Source organism: Mustela lutreola, chromosome 7 (assembly GCF_030435805.1).
Source record: "Mustela lutreola isolate mMusLut2 chromosome 7, mMusLut2.pri, whole genome shotgun sequence".
NCBI lineage: Eukaryota > Metazoa > Chordata > Mammalia > Carnivora > Mustelidae > Mustela > Mustela lutreola.
In genome coordinates, this window is record NC_081296.1 from 67,662,448 (window position 1) to 67,684,427 (window position 21,980).

A 21,980-nucleotide genomic window follows, 5' to 3' on the forward strand; every position below is an offset into this window, starting at 1 on the left:
GTTCGGTTTGGTGTTATTGGAAGTACTCTGGAATTAATTTAGGAAATGCACGCCCTGAAAACTCAGGGATGCTCTGTCTAATTCAGGTCGTTAGGCAGTCGCAGAAGTAATTGCTTTGGCTTCTGGGAAATTCGAAACAGTCACAATCCTGTGAACTGTAAATGAGCCCCAAATCTCTTAATACTTTACTGGAGGATCTGGAAGAAAGGATGACTTTAAGAGGACCACCTTGTGGATAGATTTTTATAACTCAGGCCTGACCTAGAACGATCATTCTTTTGTGATTACCGTTGCGGTAATGTTCTGTTTGCTAACTTTGGTCCTTTGGCCTCAGATTCCCCTCTTTCTCTGTCGTCTTTATTTGCATTAATAATTTCCAACTGCTCTTCAGAGTCCAACAGAAGTTATCACTGAATTCAGTCCCTTGGCCACAGGTCCACCCTAGTAATCCCAGGATCCTGTGTGCCTTTAAAGCTGTTTAATGTCAGGTACTTTCTTTTATTTCTTTTTTTAAGATTTTATTTATTTATTTGACAGAGAGGGAGATCACAAGTAGGCAGAGAGTCAGGCAGAGAGAGAGAGAAGCAGGCTCCCTGCTGAGCAAAGAGCCCGATGTGGGGCTCGATCCCAGGACCCTGAGATTATGACCTGAGCCAAAGGCAGTGGCTTAATCCACTGAGCCACCCAGGCGCCCCAATGTCAGGTACTTTCTTTGAGCGTTTGCAGGCTTTCACCTTACACTGTGGTTATTTGTGTATTACATTGTCCTTTCCACTACATGTTAAATTCCTTGAAAAAAGTCTCAGCCACACTCCTTGGAAGGTCTTTACAACACTAAGTGCAGTATATGGGAGATGCTAAATAGTTACTTTCAATCACTTGTTGGCAGTACTAGAATAATGCTCCAAATAGTGGCAAGAGAGTTACAGTGGAGGCTTCCTGTATTCAGAGCTCTTGGTAACATTAAGGCCCTGCATGGAGCAACTGGGTGGCTCCGTGGGTTAAGCCTTGGGCTCAAGTCATGATCTCGTGTCCTGGGATCAAGCCCCGCATCGGGCTTCCTGATCAGGAGGGAGCCTGCCTCTCCCTCTCTCTCTGCCTGCCTCTCTGCCTACTTGTGATCTCTCTCTATCAAATAAATAAATAAACATTAAGGCCCTACAACCATTTGGGTCTCTGAAGAGTCACTGCAACAGAGATCTTTTTCTTTTTTATTTATTTTATTTATTTGACAGAGAGAGATCACAAGTAGGCAGAGAGGCAGGCAGAGAGAGAGAGAGGAGGAAGCAGGCTCCCTGCTGAGCAGAGAGCCCGATGCGGGACTCGATCCCAGGATCCTGAGATCATGACCTGAGCCGAAGGCAGCGGCTTAACCCACTGAGCCACCCAGGCGCCCCAGAGATCTTTTTCTAAAAGCCCCACCTGTCGTTCGTTCTCTTGAGGAACCTGATCTGGGTTAGCCAATTTATCCCTTGTTTTCAGAGTGGAATAGTGAATGAAGTATTTCTGGTCACTACAGACCCCATTACCTACCTAGCACACAGTATCTGACACACAGTGGGCAATAAAGACTTTTTGAGAGGTACCGATTTTCCAGAAAAATGTGACCATGTAAGGCTTTATTATAAGCGGCTGTAGAAAGATGGCTTTGAGACAATTGAAGAAAATTAAACTTGAACTAGTTATTAAGTGAAGGTATTGTGGGCTTCCTGCTCATCAGGGAGTGTGCTTCTCCCTCTCCCTCTGCTACTCGCCCCTGCTTGTGACCTTTTCTCTGTCAAATAAATAAAATCTTAAATAAATAAAAGTATTGTTCATTTTTTTTTTAAAGATTTATTTATTTATTTGTCAGAGAGAGAGAGCGAGCGAGAGTGAGCACAGGCAGATAGAGTGGAAGGCAGAGTCAGAGGGAGAAGCAGGCTCCCCGCGGAGCAAGGACCCCGATGCGGCACTCGATCCCAGGACGCTGGGATCATGACCCGAGTTGAAGGCAGCTGCTTAACCAACTGAGCCACCCAGGCGTCCCGGTATTGTTCATTTTGTTGGGTATAATAATAGTGTTACATTTATGTGCCCCCCCCCTTTTCTGTACCCAACCAGCTGATCCTGCCTGGAGAAAATCATCTAAGCTTGTTGACTGAATTTCTATTTAAACTTATAATTATGACCATAAATCATAAAATGAGCATTTGATCCCATATGCTTCTTTGGTAGTCATTAACTTTCCCATTTTTGAGAACAATTAAGTGCTGTCTTCTCACATTGGCTCCCTTCCCTCACTTGATGACTTTTCCTTATAGGTCATTGGAAAAATAGATGGAGTTAGCGGAGAGTTTCCTCATCTTTCTACCATCAAACCCTCAGGCCATCCCCCAGCTGTCCCATTGTACTTTCTGTTCTTCTGAGGGCAGCCTAGCCATTTGTGCCAGGGATCCTTGTTGCCGCCTCCAGGGCTTGCGTACCTGCACTTAGCTCCTCCCCTACATCAATTTCTCCTGCTCAGCTGGCTCAATTCCCTAAACGATGCTATCAAGTCTTAATAGTCCCCATCTTAGGGGTGCCTGGGTGGCTCAGTGGGTTAAAGCCTCTGCCTTCGGCTCGGGTCATGATTCCAGGGTCCTGGCATCGAGCCCCACATCAGGCTCTCTGCTCAGCAGGGAGCCTGCCCCCTCCTCTCTCTGCCTGCCTCTCTGCCTACTTATGATCTGTATTTGTCAAATAAATAAATAAAATCTTTTAAAAAGTCCCCATCTTAAAAACAAAAACCTCTCCTGACAACTTGTCCTTCATCTTCTGCTCGATATCTCTGTTCTTTTCCACTGAAACAGCTCTTACCAAGGCCACAAGGCTCTGCATCTTCCAAAGCTTGTGATACATCTCTGTCCAACCCTGCTATTTGGCAGGTTTGAATCTTCCTTATTTGCTTAAACCACTTTGACCACTTTTCACTCCTGAAATCTGACCTCTGCTTACCATCACCAGTGCTGCAGACCTAGGCCACAGCCTGTCTGCGGCTCTCCTGCCTCTTCTTGCCTCCGGGTAGTTATTCTCTTGTAATCAAGGCAATATTTGAAACGTTGAACACGCCACTATTTCTGCTCAGTGCCACCCACCTCCGCCATTGACTTGCCTCACACCTAAAATAAAATCCAGACTCCTACAAATGTAATGTGAGAAACTGGGTTTGATCCTGATTTGAAGGGGAATTAAAAAAAAAAAAAAACACAACTAAAAATTGAGGCAGTTGAGGAAATTTGAGGGATACATATCGGAGGATTTTAGGAAATTAATATATTTCCTAGGTATGATAACTTATTAGAGGTTATGTAAGAAAAATCCTTGTTTTTGGGAGATGAGGCTGATGTATTTAGTGGGAAAGTATGATGTTGGCTGGAACTTATTTTCAAATAAGTTGGCAAGAAATACGTTACTATAGAACTACTATGAGACTGTTAATGATTGCTGAGTCTAGGTGGGGAGGATAAAATTGTTTATTATACTATTTCAACTTTCCTATGGACTTGACATTTTTTTTTAAGTTTTTTTTTTTTTTTTAAAGATTTTATTTATTTATTTGACAGAGAGATCACAAGTAGGCAGAGAGGCAGGCAGAGAGAGAGAGAGGAGGGTAAGCAGGCTCCCCACTGAGCAGAGAGCCCGATTCGGGGTTCGATCCCAGGACCGTGGGATCATGACCTGAGCCAAAGGCAGAGGCTTAACCCACTGAGCCACCCAGGCGCCCCGGTTTTTTTGTTTTTTGTTTTAATTTGAGACAGAGCATGAACAGGGGAGAGAGGCAGAGGGAGAGGGAGAATCAGACTCCCCACTGAGCAGGGAGCCCGAAGCAGCGTCCATCACCATTCTCCACGACACTGGCTTCCTTCTATCCTTATAATTCACCAGCCCACCTCAGGCCTTGTGCACCCTCTACTTGGAATGCTCTTTCCCATATCTTGGCCTGCTTCTTCTTCTTGTTCACATCTCCATTGAAAAGTCACCACCTCTGAGAGGCCTTTCCTGACCCTCCTAACTCAGGGTCGGGGTCCTCCAGTCCCCAGGTTAATTTTCTGGTAGCCCCTGATATCCTATCATTTTTTGAGCTTCATTAATAGACAAGCCCACCATGGGAGGTTCCTAGAGAGTGGAGACCTTGTGTTTTTGGCTCATCACTGTCTCTCCTGTGCCTGGAACCGTGTGCAGTGTGATCAGTGCTTGTTGACCTGCTGATCCTAACACCTGTACTTCCTGCTTGGCCCTCATGAGCCTCACCCAGAGCACTGAACCTGATAAATGCTCTCACCTGGTTCTGCCATGGGCACCTTTCATCATTGTCACATGTCTGATGAGGTTTTTGTGGTATTTTAAGTCTGGAAACCTGTACAATATAGAGCCTATGATTAACATGACTGTATGGTCTACTTATTTTTCTTAATTTTTAAAAAGATTTTATTTATTTATTTGAGAGAGATCACAAGTAGACAGAGAGGCAGGCAGAGAGAGCACGGGAAGCAGGCTCCCTGCTGAGCAGAGAGCCCGATGCGGGACTCAATCCCAGGACCCTGAGATCATGACCCAAGCTGAAGGCAGCGGCTTAACCCACTGAGCCACCCAGGCGCCCCTATATGGTGCCTACTTAAAAATGTGCTGTCGTCTTACATGAAGGGTTCTTAAAACCAAACAAACAAAACAAGACAAAACGCAGAGTGGGTGGTAGGAAACTGTTGGTGACAGAGAAGATTATGACAGTGGTAATGGTATCACAGGTATATATTTATCACCAAACACATGCCATTGTGTATATTAGATGTCTGTAGCTGTTTGTAGGTCGATCATACCTCAGTGAAGTGGTTGATGAAAAAAATGATTGAAGAACCAAGAGTGCCTGAATTCTGCCCTACCAATGACCCCCTTCACAGAGAACGCCCCAAGAGACATTCAAGGAGCAACAGCAGTAGAAAATAAAAACCACTTTATTACTAGCTGGTGTGGTGCCTGAGACCTTGACACAGGGCATACTGGTAAACCGGCTGGGGGATGGGCTTCACACCCTAAGCACAGCCTCTTTTGTCCCCTAACGCCCCAAACCAAATCCGGATCCCTGCCTTTCTCTCCTGGACACCTGGTGGTGGCTGGGCCCACACTGAGAAGGAAATATCTGGTTCTCAGCTTCCTGAGTGGAAGAATAGGAAAAAACAAGCCAACCAATACGCTTGACCTTTCAAAAGCCCAAGAAACTTATCAATCAGATTAGTATTTCTCAGGAAGGAAGGGTTTCTCAGGGTGAAAAGAGAAACTAGGAGTCCCTTCCCCGAGGGACCTGGAATCATCCTCCCACCACAACCCCCCCCTCAAGCCTGCCTGTGTTTGAAATTCTGGTCTGAGAGATCCCCACCATGTTACATCAGCTGCCCAAGCCAGGAGCTGGGTGTAATACGGTTTCACTGTTCCTCAACCCCTGTCTTCATACTAACTTTACTTCCTAAAAAGGTTTTGAATCTGTCCCTATTGCCTTAGTCCTGCTCTAGCTCAGGCCATAGTCCTTCCTGGTTTCCTCTCCTGGCTTCTCAGCTGTTTTGCTGGCTTCTGCCTTTCTGTCATCCAGTGCATCCTGCACGTGGTCCTGCTGGAGTGATCATTCTGAGTAATGCAGAACTGGTCACTATCTGGCATTACTAGACTCTTCCAATGCTGCCCTTTGCGGGTAAAGCTCCTATGCTTAACAGGCTTACAAGGTCTGGCAGGATCGGCCCCTGCCCACTTTCTCCAGTGTCTTCCCTCCCCTTCCCTGAGCAGCTTCATGCTCCAGCCACACTGAACTTGAGTTCCCCAAACTCTACCCTCCTTCTTTCCTTCCCAGGCAATGTACCCCTTCCCTGTGGCCACCTCTGCCCCGTTTATCCTTCAGACCTCAGCAGCTGCAAACATCATGTCTTCATCTTAGAACTGGTGTGTCCAGTTACCTGCTCAAGTCTATCCCGGCTGTCTAGACCTTGGCCGAGCCCAGCTGTCTCCTGCACAACAGCCTGGGTATCCTTATGTTGGCGCTTAGCCCAGGGTATCTGTTGTCATTGCCTCTTAACCTGTCTAACTTCCCCATTCTTCTGCGGAGCCTGCCCAGAGGACATTTGAGGAATACTAGAACAGGAGAATAATAATCCTCAAAAACGGGAAAGTTAATAATCTATCTTTTTTGCTTACTTGTTTTTTGTCCCTACTGATAAAGTCTTGAACTCTCCTGCAGGCAGACAAGTTGTTAAAAGCCTTGAAAGCCCACCTTAAACATGAGGCAAAAAAAGAAAATGAGAATCAGGTAAGTAATATATATATTTTTTACCACCTATTAAATACTAAGACAATCATATTTAATTAATAGCAGTAAACACAACCAATGATGACATGCTATTTATCCCCAAAGAGATCATTTTAAGTAATAATAAATCCTTTGATAATAACTACTTGCTATTTAAAAAAAAAAAAAAAAAAAAACCTGCCTAGTAGTGAGTAACCTGCTGAATAAGATGTTCTCATAAAAATGCAAAGGTTATGAATTACTAGTTGCCAAACCTTACAAGAGCTAGCTTGGTATGAGCAAGGAAGGAACAGGATTTGAAGCCCAAAAAATCCACGTTAAGTAGCAGTTCTGTCATTTCTTTTTATGTGATCTTGGAAAACTGAAATGCCTTTATTCTTAGTTTCCTATTCTTTACAATGGAGACAGTACTTGCTCTACTGAATTGAATGTTACAAAAACGAAATGAAGTAGGGCCTGTGAGAGTGGTTTGTGGTACTCCGGAAACCAGAGTGGTGGGAGGGGGCTGTCATGGCTGCCTCAGGTTTTGACAGGGCCTGACCTAGTCCACAGATGCTGCATTAGGGTGAGGATTCTAAACTTGAAAGAGAGGAAAATCCAGAAAGGCCTTAAGGCCCTGTGCTTTGAAGAGCATTCATTATCTATCTGGAAATGGAGATAAATGTAAATATGAATTGAGAATCTAGCTACTACCTCCCCCTGTCTTTATCATCTTTATATTCCAAGTTATAAACATTTAAAACTGCTAATACTCAAAATTCTTTTGGGGTGCCTGGATGGCTAGACAGTTGAGCATCCAGCTCTTGATCTCAGCTCAGGTCTTCATCCCAGGGTCATGTTCCAAGCCCTGCACTGGGCTTCATGCTGAGTGTGGAGCCTACTTAAAAAATAAACATAAGTAAAAATTAAAAATGTACAGCAAAATTCTTGTGATTCCAGGTTTAATTAACTTAAAATAGACAACAAAAGAGGATCAATTTTGAATTCTAGCTTTAAGATTTTACATCAACTAAATCTCCATCTCTCTTTTTATATTTAACTCTCTTAATGATTAAGAATACATGATTAAGAGGTGCCTGGGTGACTCAGTGGGTTAAAGCCTCTGCCTTCGGGCTCAGGTCATGATCCCGGGGTCCTGGGATTGAGCCCGGTGTCGGGCTCTCTGCTCAGCAGGGAGCCTGCTTCCTCCTCTCTTTCTCTGCCTGCCTCTCTGCCTATTGTGATATCCATTTGTCAAATAAATAAATCTTTAAAAAAAAAAAAGAAAGAAAGAAAGAAAAGAACGAACACATGATTAAGGAGCGCCGGGGTGGCTCAGATGGTTAAACGTCTGTCTTCAGTTCAGGTCATGATCTGCAGGTCCTAGGATCAAGCCTCATGTCAGTTTCACTGCTCAGCAGGAGCCTGCTTCTGCCTCTCCCCCTGCTTGTGCTCTCTCTGTCTCTGTATCTCTCTCAAATGAATTAAAAAAAAAAAAAAAAAGGTGATTAGTGCCATTGGAAATCAAGATTTCAGTTTGGGTGGTAGTTAATAGAGTAATTAATACTTAATTAGTAGTTAATAGAGTAAAATCATCCCCTATCTATCATATTTCAAATTTAACATCTCAGGGGCCATTCCATTTTGAAAAAATTTCACGAAAGCATGATGATAGTCCAAATTCAGTTAGATAAAGAACTCCTAAGTGTTGGATCTAAATAGTAAGCTTAGGGCGCCTGGGTGGCTCAGCCAGTTAAGCGTCTGCCTTCAGCTGAGATCATGATCCCACAGTCCTGCAGTCGAGCCCCACATCAGCCTTCCCTTTCAGTGGGGAGTCTGCTTCTCCCTCTCCTTCTGTACTCCCCACCCCTGGCTTGTGCTCTCTTGCTCATGCTGTCTCTCTCTCAAATAAAATCTTTAAAAAAAAAAAAAAAAGTGAGCTTAAAGGCTTACTTATTTTTAGGGAGAAACGTGTACATAAGCGTGTGCAGGGGGTGAGTTAGAGATCGGGAAAGAGAATCCTTAAGCAGATTCCCCAATAAGCAGCACTCAGTCCCAGGGCCCCGAGATTGTGACCTGAGCTGAATTCAAGAGCCGGCCACTCAAACAACTGAGCCACCCAAGTGCCCCTCAGTAGTGAGCTTAGATGGGAAGACCTGATACAAAAAAGAGTTGGTTTTTCTAAAGCTGCAGGGGGAGTCAACACAGCCCAAGTGCACAGCAAAGAGATCACTGATGCTACCAATGACAGATGTTTAAACTTCCAGACCCCGCCAAATCCTCCCATAGGGAATGCACAGGTTTTGGTCCTATCTGAGTGAGTGGGACATCACACCTTACCAAAGTCTTATTCTTGCATTTCGGGTCGGCCTTAACTGTAGGAGTTGGAGCAGCTTGGTATGTGGGTTCGTCTGGCTGTGTTCCAAGGACTGCCTTGTCTGTACCAGGGGTCCTCTGTCAGTCTTGGAGTTAGGCAAGTCTGTTACAGGTGCATCACGGTGCATTGGGAATGAACACCTCCCTGATCACTGTCCGCCTCCCAGACTAGCCTGTGTTTAAGGTGCATGGGATTAAAACTAGCGATGTTCAGGACTGTGCTAACAGACATCTAAACAGGACAGTTCTGGACCTGTCCTGCCCTCTTCTAATAGGGAGTCCCTGCAGGAGGGCTAAATAAGCACTTTAAAAGTGTCCCTGTAGTCCAACGGTACGAGTAGCCTGAGGGTGTTGCTAGTATAGTGGAAGCAGCTTCTTTTTCTTCACCATGCCTCTCCAGGGAATTGGGAAGCAGGATCCAGATAGCATCTTTCTCCTTTCCTGTATCCCCACCTTTGAACTGATGTTTTCACCTGTCACTTGCAATGAACTCACAGGTGCAGCTCGGTGTGCTGTACCACGCTCTTCTCGTTCCTTAGTTCCTGTACCTTTCCTTGCCATTCTTTATCCTAGACCTTGCATCTCTTGCAACTGTGTCACTTCTGCAATATTTTGCCTCTGTTTAAAATCTGCTGTTCTGGGGCGCCTGGGTGGCTCAGTGGGTAAAGCCGCTGCCTTCGGCTCAGGTCATGATCTCAGGGTCCTGGGATCGAGTCCCGCATCGGGCTCTCTGCTCAGCAGGGAGCCTGCTTCCTTCTCTCTCTCTCTGCCTGCCTCTCAGTGTACTTGTGATTTCTCTCTGTCAAATAAATAAATAAAATCTTTAAAAAAAAAAAAAAAAAAAAAAAAAAAAAATAAAATAAAATCTGCTGTTCTGCTCTCTGAGCCTCATTATTCTTGGACTTCCACATTTATTTTATATTGTGGCTCTTATTACAGGATATATGGGTGAGTCATTTGAGGAGATTTTTACAAATAGTGGTAGGTAGAACTCCTCATTCTCCAGGCCGGCTCAGTCAGCTCTCAGAGGGTGGGGTCCAGGCAGGGTGCAGTGGAGTAAAAATAGGATACAAAGCACTCTACCCACCACTGCCACACGCAGAGCACCAGGAGGACCAGGTAGAATATTGGAAGGCTTCTCTGCGAGGAAATTTGATGGCATCAAGCTCCGGCTTCTGTCTTCTGGCATTCAGTGGCTCCCTTGCATAACAGCCTCCTCCTCAAGTAAGGACCCTAGTGGATCAGGTCCTGCCAGATAAGGCCCTGCCACACATTCAAGCCTCTGATGAAGTCTGCCTTGTTTTTTTGAAATAGGATAGACAGCCAACAGTCACCAGACATTTGAGGGGAAGGCTGCAGTGGGAGAGAGCTGAAGATAAATAAAAAGAGGACCCTAAAGGAGACCCAGATGACCCAGAAAACAAACAAAAAGCTCTAAGAAAAAGCCTTTCAAGAACTAAATGATTTATCAGCTAGAATCAAACTACACAGACACGGCACAGATGATTCAATTAAGGTTATATAACAAGCTATAAATGTTAACAAGTTAGAGAATAGATGACATTGAGCAAAAAAGGAGGACAAGAGGTGAAGGAAAGTATAAGGATTCTGTACTTAGATTTTACAGGAGGCTTTGTGTAGTAGGTGTGGGACAAGATGTAAAGGTTTCAGAGTCCCTTAGGGAGCAAAAGTAATAGAGTGACAGGGTACATTGCTCTTGGGAGGAAGATGGGAGAGGAGCGTGGGACCAGTGAGCTAAACTGTAGCCCATGATAGGCACTGAAAACAGCTGCTGCAGCCACAAATGCATAGGCACCCCCCAACCCCAGCAAAACCCATGTGATCTGTAAGTGACCACCTAAAGCAAAGGAAGCCCTAGAAATGGGAGGGCTGGGGTGGAGAAGCAACTGCTTTCCATTAGAATCTCTTCAGTACGTCTTTATTTTTTTTGAGCCACAGGTGTATTTCAGATCAGCTCCTGATTAGAATTTAGTGTAAAAACAAAAACACCAGAAGCAATTCAAACCTCTCCTTTATACTGTGTAGGTAAGAGAATGTGCTGAAGACAGGCCTTCCTCATACTCATGATCATTACTCACTTACTTTTTTCCCTAGTGCTTCCATAGTTTCATTTTTTTTTTAATATTTTATTTATTTATTTGACAGAGATCACAAGCAGGCAGAGAGGCAGGCAGAGAGAGAGGAGGAAGCAGGCTCCCCACTGAGCAGAGAGCCCAATGCGGGGCTCGATCCCAGGACTCTGAGATCATGACCTGAGCCGAAGGCAGAGGCTTAACCCACTGAGCCACCCAGGTGCCCCCATAGTTTCATTTTTACATTTAATTCTTTTACCCAGGGGTGTCAAGGTGGCTCAGTCACTTGGTTAAGCATCTGCCTTTGGCCCAAGTCATGATCTCTGGTTCCTGGGATCAAGCCCCACATTGGGCTCCCTGCTTAGCAAGGAGCCTGCTTCTCCCTCTGCCTCTGCCTCTCCTCCTGCTCATGATCTTTCTGTATCTGAAGTGAATAAATAAAATCTTAAAAAAAAACCAAAAACCTTTGACCCATCAAGATTGCATTTGTGTGTGAAAAAACAATCAAGTTTCATTTCCCTCTTCCTACCAAAAAGATAAGCAGAGTTAATTTTCTCTGCATCATGTGTTGAATCATGAATCTAGTCTTCCCCCCCATTATTATAAAGTGCAACTATTATCAAACAATGTGTTCTTACATAAGCAAGTCTATTGGGGATAATCTGAGCCTTGTACCACTCTGTTCTAATAATGGAGCTCTTTTAGTTTCTGTTAGTACTGGTGTCACTCTTACCTTCCTCTCTTATTCTGGCCTTGGACAAGTTACTTTAGACTCTCTAAGCCTCAACTTGCCTCTCTGTGAACTGGGGATAATGTTAGTGCATATTATATAGGCTTTGAGGAATAAGTAAGATAACCCGTATAAATATGCCAATGAAGTTGTGATATTAGCTGTAATTATTGGAACATACTGCCTAGTACTCTGCTTTGTGTATATTCAAAAGAAAATTAATGCTAATTTGCTTACTTACTCACATTAAGAAAACTTTGAATTCTTTCCTAGCCTAGTTTTTAAGCTGGGGTTATTAAGTGTGATCGTTTTTTCTTTTTAAGATTTTATTTTTGGGGGCACCTGGGTGGCTCAGTCGTTAAGCATTTGCCTTTGACTCGGGTCATGATCCCAGGATCCTGAGATCGAGTCCTGCATTGGGCTCCCTGCTCAGCAGGCAGCCTACTTCTCCCTCTCCCATTCCCCCTGCTTGTGTTCCCTCTCTCACTGCGTCTCTCTCTGTCAGATAAATAAATTCTTAAAAAAAAAACTTTAGGGACGCCTGGGTGGCTCAGTTGGTTAAGCAGCTGCCTTCGGCTCAGGTCATGATCCCAGCGTCCTGGGATCGAGTCCCACATCGGGCTCCGCAGGGAGCCTGCTTCTCCCTCTGACTCTGCCTGCCACTCTGTCTGCCTGTGCTCGCTCTCGCTCTCTCTCTGACAAATAAATAAAAAATCTTTAAAAAAAAAAAAACTTTATTTGTCAGAGAGAAAGAGCACAAGCGGGGAGAGCAGCAGGAAGAAGGAGAAGCAGGCCCAACACAGGACTCGATCTCAGGACCCTGGGATCATGACCTCAGCCAAAGGCAGACGCCTAACCTACTGAGCCACCCAGGCATCCCTGATTGTTTCTTTCCAAAGGCTCTCAAATTCATGTCCTGGCCTATACTTTAGTACAAGAGTATTTTAAAATTACCTTTTGAAAATGTTTTCTATTCAGTTTAAATTCTGATTCTTCCTGAACACTGTAACTCTAAAAATAGGACGTGACAGATGAATGTCTTTCTTTCCACGATGGAAGTCAGACCTCTGCATCATCCTGTGAGGAGGCTGAGCTTCAGAGCCATGGCCAGGAACAAACTGAGAGGGAGCCGCGTGGTCATGGCACCAAAACCAGGAGAAGGTGCAGGACAGTCCTCAGGAACCCTGACACCCAGGTGAATGGACATGTGCAAATTCTGACCACCACCTGTGCCAAAATTGAATTTGAATGTCCTTATTATACCAAACGGTTGTAAACTCTGTGCTGTGAGCTCCGTGAAAGCACAGACCCAAGTCTAGATGGTCGTCACACCCTGGGTGCCAGCACGTGGGAAGTACTCACTGAGGAGTAAGCACAAATTCAGTATGGGTTAAGGAAATAGGAAAGTGAGGGAAGTACTCCCCTAAGTGAGGGCTGGTAAGAAGGAAAGAGAAACCAACATTAGTAGGATTTTTTTTTTTTTTTTCCCAACTGGCCTCAGACCTAGGGATCACTCTTCTGTTGGTCATTTAGCAGAATGGTCCTGGGATTAGCCAGAGCCTTCCCTCAGTTACTTGGAGAAGACACTGATTTTACTTTTTATCCTCTCATTCAAATGTAACTTTATAGGATATAGTCCTAATTTTTATTTTCTAGCCCCATATAGTCCCCCAGCCATTAGACTATCCATTTACCCCCTAGAAGAGCTATTTAAGCTTTTCAGTAGGCCCTAGTAGGTCCTCTTCCCAGCTCTGCCACTCAGAAATCGAATTCTCTCCTACTTTTCTTCCTTTAGCCCCTTTCCAATGTGGGTGCCGATCTTTGGAAGGCAATGGTGACTTTTCATCATGTAAATCCTTTCTTCCCTTCTAATATTTGTGGCAGGATCATTCAGAGATAAAAGTAAGTGATCACACTGAATTCCAGAATCAAGAGAAGCAGGAACACCAGGATCTCAGAACAGTTGCAGAAGTGTCTTCACCACCAGATGAGAGCCAAGGAGAGGAGAATGCCGTTTCCTCGGGAAAAAGAAGAAATGGTATGCCAAATAAGGAAAACCAAAACGAAAGCCTGGGATTCCAGGGGTATCCCTGTGCATTCATTTCCTAGGACTGCCCTAACAAAGTACCTCAAACCAGATGCTTTGTCCTCAGGTCCTGTCGGGGTCGCTAAAGGTTAAGACTTGTATACACCGTTCTGAAGAACACAATTCAAACCAGAACACCATGCTGTAAAACTAAGTGTTCTACAGTGATAGCCGAAGTGAAAACTAAATACAGTTGACCATCAGGTCCTCTTCAGTACTGTTGTGGAAAAACCAGGGTAATAGTGGTAGCTGGAAAGTTTAGGCAAGTTGCTATCTATGCAGATAAAATGTGGGTTCTCCTCCTCCCCACCAGCTCCTTCAGGCCTGCTCCAGACACCAGTGCACAGAGAGGCGTGCGTGTCTGCTCCCCCATGACTCCTGAAGGGGAGCTGCAGAATATCCCTTTAGTGGGTGGGGTGGGGGGGTGCTTTTATTTTGGTAAATGTATACTTTCCTTAGTTTTTTAACCTTCTAAAAATCTCTTCCCCAAACTGTGTCAACTAAAAGTTTGTTTCAAGGAGACCAGAAACCTTGAGATCCCCCAGACCCAACAGGACTGGGGGTTTCATGAGTTTCTTGCCCAGGAAACCTGCCCACTGCGTGGTGTCTCATGTTTGCTTCCCCCCAGCAGCCCTGTCTGCGCCCCCGGGCAGGGCCTGATGGAGGGGGAGAGAGAAAGCGACCCACTCCCATGGCCCCCATGCAGTGATGTGCAGAATTTTTAATGCTGACCCATTCTTCCTTCCCCAGAATTTGGACTGTCTTACTAAATGTCGACAGTTCCTGGAGGTAGAGCTGCTGATTCTGACTGAGACTGGGAGCCTGCAATTGTTTTTTTTTTTTTTTTTTTTAAGATTTTATTTATTTATTTATTTGACAGAGATCACAATAGGCACAGAGGCAGGCAGAGAGAGAGAGGGAGAAGCAGGCTCCCTGCTGAGCAGAGAGCCCGATGCGGGACTCGATCCCAGAATCCTGGGATCATGACCTGAGCTGAAGGCAGAGGCTGAGCCTAACCCACTGAGCCACCCAGGCTCCCCAAGCCTGCAATTTTTTAATCAACATCCTGGGGAATTAAGATGCATATGCCTCCTAAGCCCAGTTTAAAATCATGATGTAGAGCAAGATATAAATAAATGTGACCAAGAGTCAGAAGTAGGGGTGGAATTACCAGCATCCAACCCATTGTTTTGTCAGGGAAACTTAGCTGCAGGACCTGGTTTCAAGAGCATGGAGAAACGGGGGAACACATTAAGTTCCCCTAATGAAACACATGCTATAGGGAGAACAAAAATAGGATCACAGTTTCTGGTAAGAGCTTTTTTTTTTTTTTTTTTTTACTTTTTATTTTGACATAATTTCAGAACAGTACCAAGTGTTGCTATGTTCTTGATCTCCAAAATGTTAACATTTTGCAGCATTTCCTTTGGTCCTTCTCTATTTATATTTCTATACACATATGCATCCATATAGGTATTGTCTACATTTTGTTCCCTGAGAGTCAGATGCAGAAAAGTGTTCCTTTAGGCTTTAGGGGCACCTGCCTGGCTGGCTAAGTTGGTAGAACATGCAGCTCTTGATCCTCAGGATTGTGAGTTCAAGCCCCACGTTGGGCTTAGAGCTTAAAATAAAACAAACACAGGATTTTCTTGTACAAGTGTATGGAGGACAAAAAGCCCATTGGAAGGGGTTCATATTCCACGCATGCAACTAACCTTTAAGAAACTACTGTTTTGGGCGCCTGGGTAGCTCAGTGGGTTGAGATTCTGCCTTCGGCTCAGGTCATGATCCTGGGGTCCTGCTCTCTACCTGCTTATGATCTCTCTCTGTCAAATAAATAAATAAAATCTTTGGGTTGGGGGGAGAAACTACTGTTTGTCAAGTGGTACTTAGCATTGTATCAGAAAAGACTATTCACTGTTCTCTGAAAAGGCTTAATATTACAATACTCTCCCCTTTCAAACACCTGTTTGTGGCAAGATTTGTTTTCATGTACTTCAAACAAAAAAATACATCATAATAAAGTGTATGCAAAAGCAGATAAGAGAATCCAGCTGTCTTTAAGTCAGACATTTGGTAAATGGTGAAAATATACCATCTTCTCACTATTTTTATCTTAGAAATTTTAGCCATTTTTCTTTTTTTTAAAGATTATTTATTTATTTGACAGACAGAGATCACAAGTAGGCAGAGAGAGAGAGAGAGGGGAGGAAGCAGGCTCCCTGCTGAGCAGAGAGCCTGATGTGGGGCTCGATCCCAGGACCCTGGGACCATGACCTGAGCCAAAGGCAGAGGCTTAACCCACTGAGCCACCCAGGCGCCCCATTAGCCATTTTTCATAAATGTTTTTGTTAACCTATAACAAGTACATTTTTTAGTGTATCAAATTTTTTAATGTTTTTAACTGTAATATCTACTGGCACATACTGATAGAATGTAAACAAAAATAGGGGGAGTCCTTCATAATCTCTAAAAGTCTAACATGATCCTGAGACTAGAAGTGCAAGAATTGCTACTCTGTTCTAGAGATGATGTCATTTAGGTTTCATGAGTTATTCTAGTCATGCCCATTAAAGCAAAGGAAAATCTTGGTTCTGGGAATTCAGTGTCGTATCTCTTTAGTCTACTTTAATCTGGAACATCTTCAAATCTTTGAGGATTTTTTAAAATTTTGGATGTTTACATTTTTTAATACAAGCCAGTTTTGTTGGGTCCTTGGCCTTGGTTTGTCTAGTAAATGCTGAGGGTTAGATTTAGATGCTGGACGTGCAGCAGGATCCCACAGAGTAATCCTCAGTCACTGCTCCCAGAAGGCACAGGTGGTGGCTTGTGAGGACCTTAAGAAGTTGCCCCTTTGTGAAGTGCCTTTTTTTTTTTCCCATTTTTTTCCCCATCTGGCGAGGAGTGACTCTGACTCCATAAATATCCTGTTATGCATGGAACATTACCTTTCTGGTTTTAGAGGCCAGCTCCAAGCAAAAGCCTCTGCAGGCCCTCCTGCCCTACCCCGGCACTCTTTGATGTCTTATGGACGCACTGGGAAACCTCCTGTCTGAGGGACGTGATTATACGTAGTAGTTATTGAAAATCCATTTGGATATTTTTAAGTAGATTGCTTCAAGTTGGAAAAGATAACAGAATGTGGTTATAAGTGAAGGGAAAATGGCCAATACATACACCCTGATTTCAACAGGATTTAAAGAATAAAAACTAGTAGGGAAGAGGAGGACCTAAGGAAATAGGCCGAAATGCTCATGGGTAAGGATGTTTCTTAGGCTGGTGGGATTGTGTGTAGATGTGTGTGGGTGTTTTTAAGATTTGATTTTTAAGAAATCTCTATGCCTATTTGACTAATTTGGTGATTGAACTTACAACCCTAAGATCAAGAGTCACACGCTCTACCAACTGAACCAGCCAGCCATCCCAGGATTGTGGGATTTTTACTGTTCGAGTTACAATAATCTGTTCATAGCAAAAGTTTTGAAAAAGTTTTCTTAAATTATTAATTAATTAATTAATTAATTGAGAGAGAGCATGAGCAGAAGGAGAAGCAGACTCAGGACTGAGCAGGGAGGCCAAACAAGCCTCAATCCCAGGACCCTGGGATCATAACTAGAGTTGAATGCAGATGCTTAACCCACTGAGCCACCCCGACGCCCATTAAATTTCTGATCTATTTACATAACTTCTATACAAGGAAGCATAAAATTTCTTCCTACTTGAAGTGTATGAGCTAAAATTGTAGTGATGCTACAACTACTTCTTTGTGCTCATTTTCCCCACCATCTTAGCATACCCCATCACATGAAAGTGCCATGTTAACTTCTAGACCTTTTTTTTTTTTTTTCCTTTTGACAGAGATCACAAGTAGGCAGAGAGGCAGGCAGAGAGGAGGAAGCAGGCTCCCTGCTGAGCAGAGAGCCCCATGTGGGGCTCGGTCCCAGGACCCTCGGACCATGACCCGAGCCAATAGCAGAGGCTTTAACCCACTGAGCCACCCAGGCATCCCGAGACCTTTTTTTTTTCTTTTAAGCTTTATTTATTTTAGTGATCTCTACACCCAGCATGGGAGTTGAAATTACAACCCTGAGATCAAGACTCGTACACTCTGACTGAGCCAGCCAGATGCCCCCAGCTTCTAGACATTTCTTAATAGGAAGAACTTGTTTCAAAATCTTTGATTAGTTCTGTTTCTTTCGATTTAGGTAATGAAGATTCGAAGGTACCTTCAGAAGGAAAGAAGTCTCTCTACACAGATGGGTTTTCCAAACCTGGAAAAAGCAAAAGAACTATAAGCACAACTCCAAGTAAGTTTTACCACACACAGAAATAAAGTAATAGTTGGCACCTTTGGGATAACACCGAATACACAGTGTGCAGGAACAGCTGAAGGCCTGAATGCTGGAATTGGGCGTGCATTCCATCTTCTCTCGTTTTCTAGCTCTGAGACCAGGGGCCTCTTAGCCTCGGTAAGCCCACTGCCTCACTTTCCAGTGGGAGTGCATATACTACCTATTTTGTCAGGTCGATGAAGTGGCCCTCCAGTTCCAGATCCCCACCTAAAGCCATCACTGCAGTAAAGTGAATCCAACGGGTTTGTGTCCTTGGGATGGAAAAGTTCTGTAGATGCTGTACTATAGTTTGTTAAGTGTGTGATAAGTGTTACGTCTCAAAGAACAGTGCAAATGTTTAATTAAATAATTCATTGCTAAAGAATGCTAGCCATCATGTGAACTTGCAGCAAAGTGGTCATCTTTTTGCTGACCAAGGGTCTTGCCTCAGTGTGAATGGCTCTGAATGAGGGAGATGGATAGTGGTTGCTGAAGGTCGGGGTGGCTACAGCAGTTTCTAAGAACAAGGCCACAGTGAAGTTTGCCCCAACCACTGACTTCCTTTAACAAATGATTTCTCTATAGAGTGCAGTACTGTTGATAACATTTTACTCCCAGTAGAACTTCATCCAAAACTGGAGTCCATCTTCTCAAACCCTGCTGCCGCTTTATCAACTGAGTTTATTCTAAATATTCTAGATTATTCCAAACCTTTTGTTGTCATTTCAACAGTCTTCACAGTGTCTTCACCAGGAATAGATTCCATCGCAAGAAACCACTGTCTTTGCCCATCTGTAAGAGGCAACTCCTCATCCATGAATTGTATCATGAGATGGCACCAAGTTAGTCACATCTTTAGGCTCCACTTCTCATTCTAATTCTCTCGCTCTTCCCACCACATCTGTAGTTACTTCCTCCACTGAAGTCTTGAGCTCCTCAAAGTCATCCTTGAGGGCTAGAATCAGCTCCTTCCAAACTTCTTTTTAAAGATTTTATTTATTTATTTGACAGAGAGAGATCACAGTAGACAGAGAGGCAGGCAGAGAGAGAGAGAGAAGCAGGCTCCCTGCTGAGCAGAGAGCCCGATGCAGGACTTGATCCCAGGTCCCTGAGATCATGACCCGAACTGAAGGCAGCGGCTTAACCCACTGAGCCACCCAGGCGCCCAGCTCCTTCCAAACTTCTATTTGTGCTGATATTTTGGTTTCTTTTCTTTCCTTTTCTCTCTTTTTTTTTTTTTTTAAGATTTTATTTATTTATTTGACAGGCAGAGATCACAAGTAGGCAGAGAGAGAGAGGGGGAAGCAGACTCCCTGCTGAGCAGAGAGCCCAATGTGGGGCTCCATCCCAGGATCTGAGATCACGACCCAAGCCGAAGGCAGAGGCTTAATTGACTGAGCCACCTAGGCGCCCCTTGATTTCTTGACATGAATCACAAATATTCTTTTTTTTTTTTTCTTAAAGATTTTATTTATTTATTTGACAGACAGAGATCACAAGTAGGCAGAGAGGCAGGCAGAGAGAGAGAGAGAGGAGGAAGCAGGCTCTCCGCGGAGCAGACAGCCCGATGCGGGGTTTGATTCCAGGACCCTGGGATCATGACCTGAGCTGAAGGCAGAGGCCTTAACCCACTGAGCCACCCAGGTTCCCCGAATCACAAATATTCTTAATGGCATCTAGAACGGCACACCATTTCCAGCAGGTTTTCACTTTTGCCCAGGCCCATTAAAGGAATTACTGTCCATGGCAGCTATAGCTTACAAAGTCTATTTCTCAAATAGGACTTGAAAGTCTAAATGACTCCTTGATTCATGGCTGCAGAACGGATGCTGTGTTAGCATAAAAACAACATTAATTTCCTACATCTCCCACTGAGCCCTGGGGTCACCAGGTGCATTGTCAATGAGCAGCCATATTTTTTTTTTTTTTTTTAAGATTTTATTTATTTATTTGACAGAGAGAAATCACAAGTAGTCGGAGAGGCAGGCAGAGAGAGAGAGAGGAGGAAGCAGGGTCCCCGCTGAGCAGAGAGCCCGATGCGGGACTCGATCCCAGGACCCTGAGATCATGACCTGAGCCGAAGGCAGAGGCTTAACCCACTGAGCCACCCAGGCGCCCCAGCAGCCATATTTTGAAAGTAATGTTTTCTGAGCAGTAGATCTCAACATTGGGCTTTAAATATTCAGTAAATTATGTTGTAAACATGTGCATTCTAAGCTTTGTTATTTGATTTCTAGAGCACAGGTAGAGTAGGTGCATTATATAATTCTTAAGGGCACTAGGATTGTCAGACGGTAAATGAGCATTGGCTTCAACTTCAAGTCACCAGCTGCATTAGCCCCTCTCAAGAGTCAGCCTGTCCTTTGAAGCCAGACATTGACTTCTCTGTAGCTGTGAAAGTTCTAGAGGTCATCTGGAAATAGAAGGCTGTCTCAGCTACATTGAAACTCTAGTGTTTATACAGCTGCTGCCTCCATTACTGCTCTAGCTCTCCTGGCTCATATGCTGCAGCTCCTACATCAGCATTTGCTGCTTTACTTTGTACTTCTGTGTCCTGGGAGAGACATGAACCTCACAATCTGACCTCTGCTAGCTTCCAGTCTTTCTTCTGAAGTTTCCCCAACTTCCTTAGCCTTCACAGAATGGAAAGGCATTAGGGACTTGCTCTGGATTAGGATTTGGTATAAGGGAACGCTGTGGCTGGTTTGGTCTTCTAACCCAGGCCACTCAGCCTTTCTCTGTATCAGCAATGAGGCTATTTCACCTGAAAACCTCAAGGCCACCGTGGGAGCAGATGAACACACAACATTTAAGTTTGTGGTCTTATCAGGGCACTGCTTGTGGTGCTCCCAAACAATTACAATAATAAAAATCAAAGATCGCTGATCACAGATCACCAGAGCAAATACTTAACAATAATGAAAAAGTTGAAAATTATGCAGTAATTACCAAAAGGTAATACAGTGACATGAAGTGAGCCAGTATGGTTAGAAAGCTGGCTCTTGAGAGGGTTGTGAGAAACCTTCAATTTGTAAAAAGAAAGAAAAAAAAAAAAACAGTATCTCAAAGTGCCATAAAACAAGATATGTTTATATATAGATTGATACTAGTTTTCTACCTCTGATGACCTAGCATAGCACCTAGCACATGGCAGGTAGTCAGTAAATCTCTGCAAATGAATGTCTATAAAGTACTTTGTACAATCTCCACCTTGTAATTATGTTTCTTAAAATTTTTAAAGTAATCTCTACCTCCAAATTGGGGCTTGAATGCACAATCCCAAGATCAAGAGTCAACTGCTCTCTTGACTGAGCCAATTAGGCACCCCTAAATTTTTTTCAGTAATAAGTTTAAGGGATTCCATATCTAAAAGTGTAATTGCTTGTTATCTATTGTGTGGTACATAGCATGTTGAGGTATTGTGTATTTATAGTACTTAGAATGCTGCTCAGCACATATTAGAAATATATATATTTGGGGCTCCTAGGTGGCTCAGTGGGTTAAGGCCTCTGCTTTCAGCTCAGGTCATGGTTTCGGGGTCCTGGGATTGAGCCCCGTATTGGGCTCTCTGCTCGGCAGGGAGCCTGCTTCCTCCCTCTCTCTCTTCCTGCCTCTCTGCCTACTTGTGGTCTCTGTCTGTCAAATAAATAAAATCTTTAAAAAATTGGGACGCCTGGGTGGCTCAGTTGGTTAAGCGGCTGCCTTCGGCTCAGGTCATGATCCCAGCGTCCTGGGATCGAGTCCCACATCGGGCTCCTTGCTCCGCAGGGAGCCTGCTTCTCCCTCTGACTCTTCCTTCCACTCTGTCTGCCTGTGCTCGCTCTCATTCACTCTCTCTCTCTGACAAATAAATAAATAAAATCTTAAAAAAAAAATATATATATATATTTAAAAAGATATATACTTAATGGTTAATTAGAATTTTAATTTTTAAATTTTTTTTATATTTGTTATTTTTTTTAAGTAATCTCTATATCCAACATGGGCTTGAACCCACAACCCCAAGATCAAGAGTCACGCACTCCTCTGCATGACTAGGCCTCTCAAGCATATTCTTAATCAGAATAGCACAGAG

At 43.9% G+C, this 21,980-nt stretch overlaps 1 protein-coding gene across 3 annotated transcripts in view; it reads left to right on the forward strand.

Annotated features, from left to right (window-relative positions):
• NUSAP1 (nucleolar and spindle associated protein 1) overlaps positions 1-21,980 on the forward strand; it is a 35,671-nt gene that overhangs the window by 589 nt on the left and 13,102 nt on the right. The window contains exons 2-5 of one of the 3 annotated variants that reach the window (XM_059181203.1): positions 6,242-6,310; positions 12,510-12,683; positions 13,373-13,526; positions 17,780-17,881. In XM_059181203.1, the coding sequence (XP_059037186.1) occupies positions 6,242-6,310; positions 12,510-12,683; positions 13,373-13,526; positions 17,780-17,881 (499 nt within the window). The remainder of the gene's footprint in view (positions 1-6,241; positions 6,311-12,509; positions 12,684-13,372; positions 13,527-17,779; positions 17,882-21,980) is intronic. The other 2 variants (XM_059181204.1, XM_059181205.1) reach the window with 2 other exon arrangements.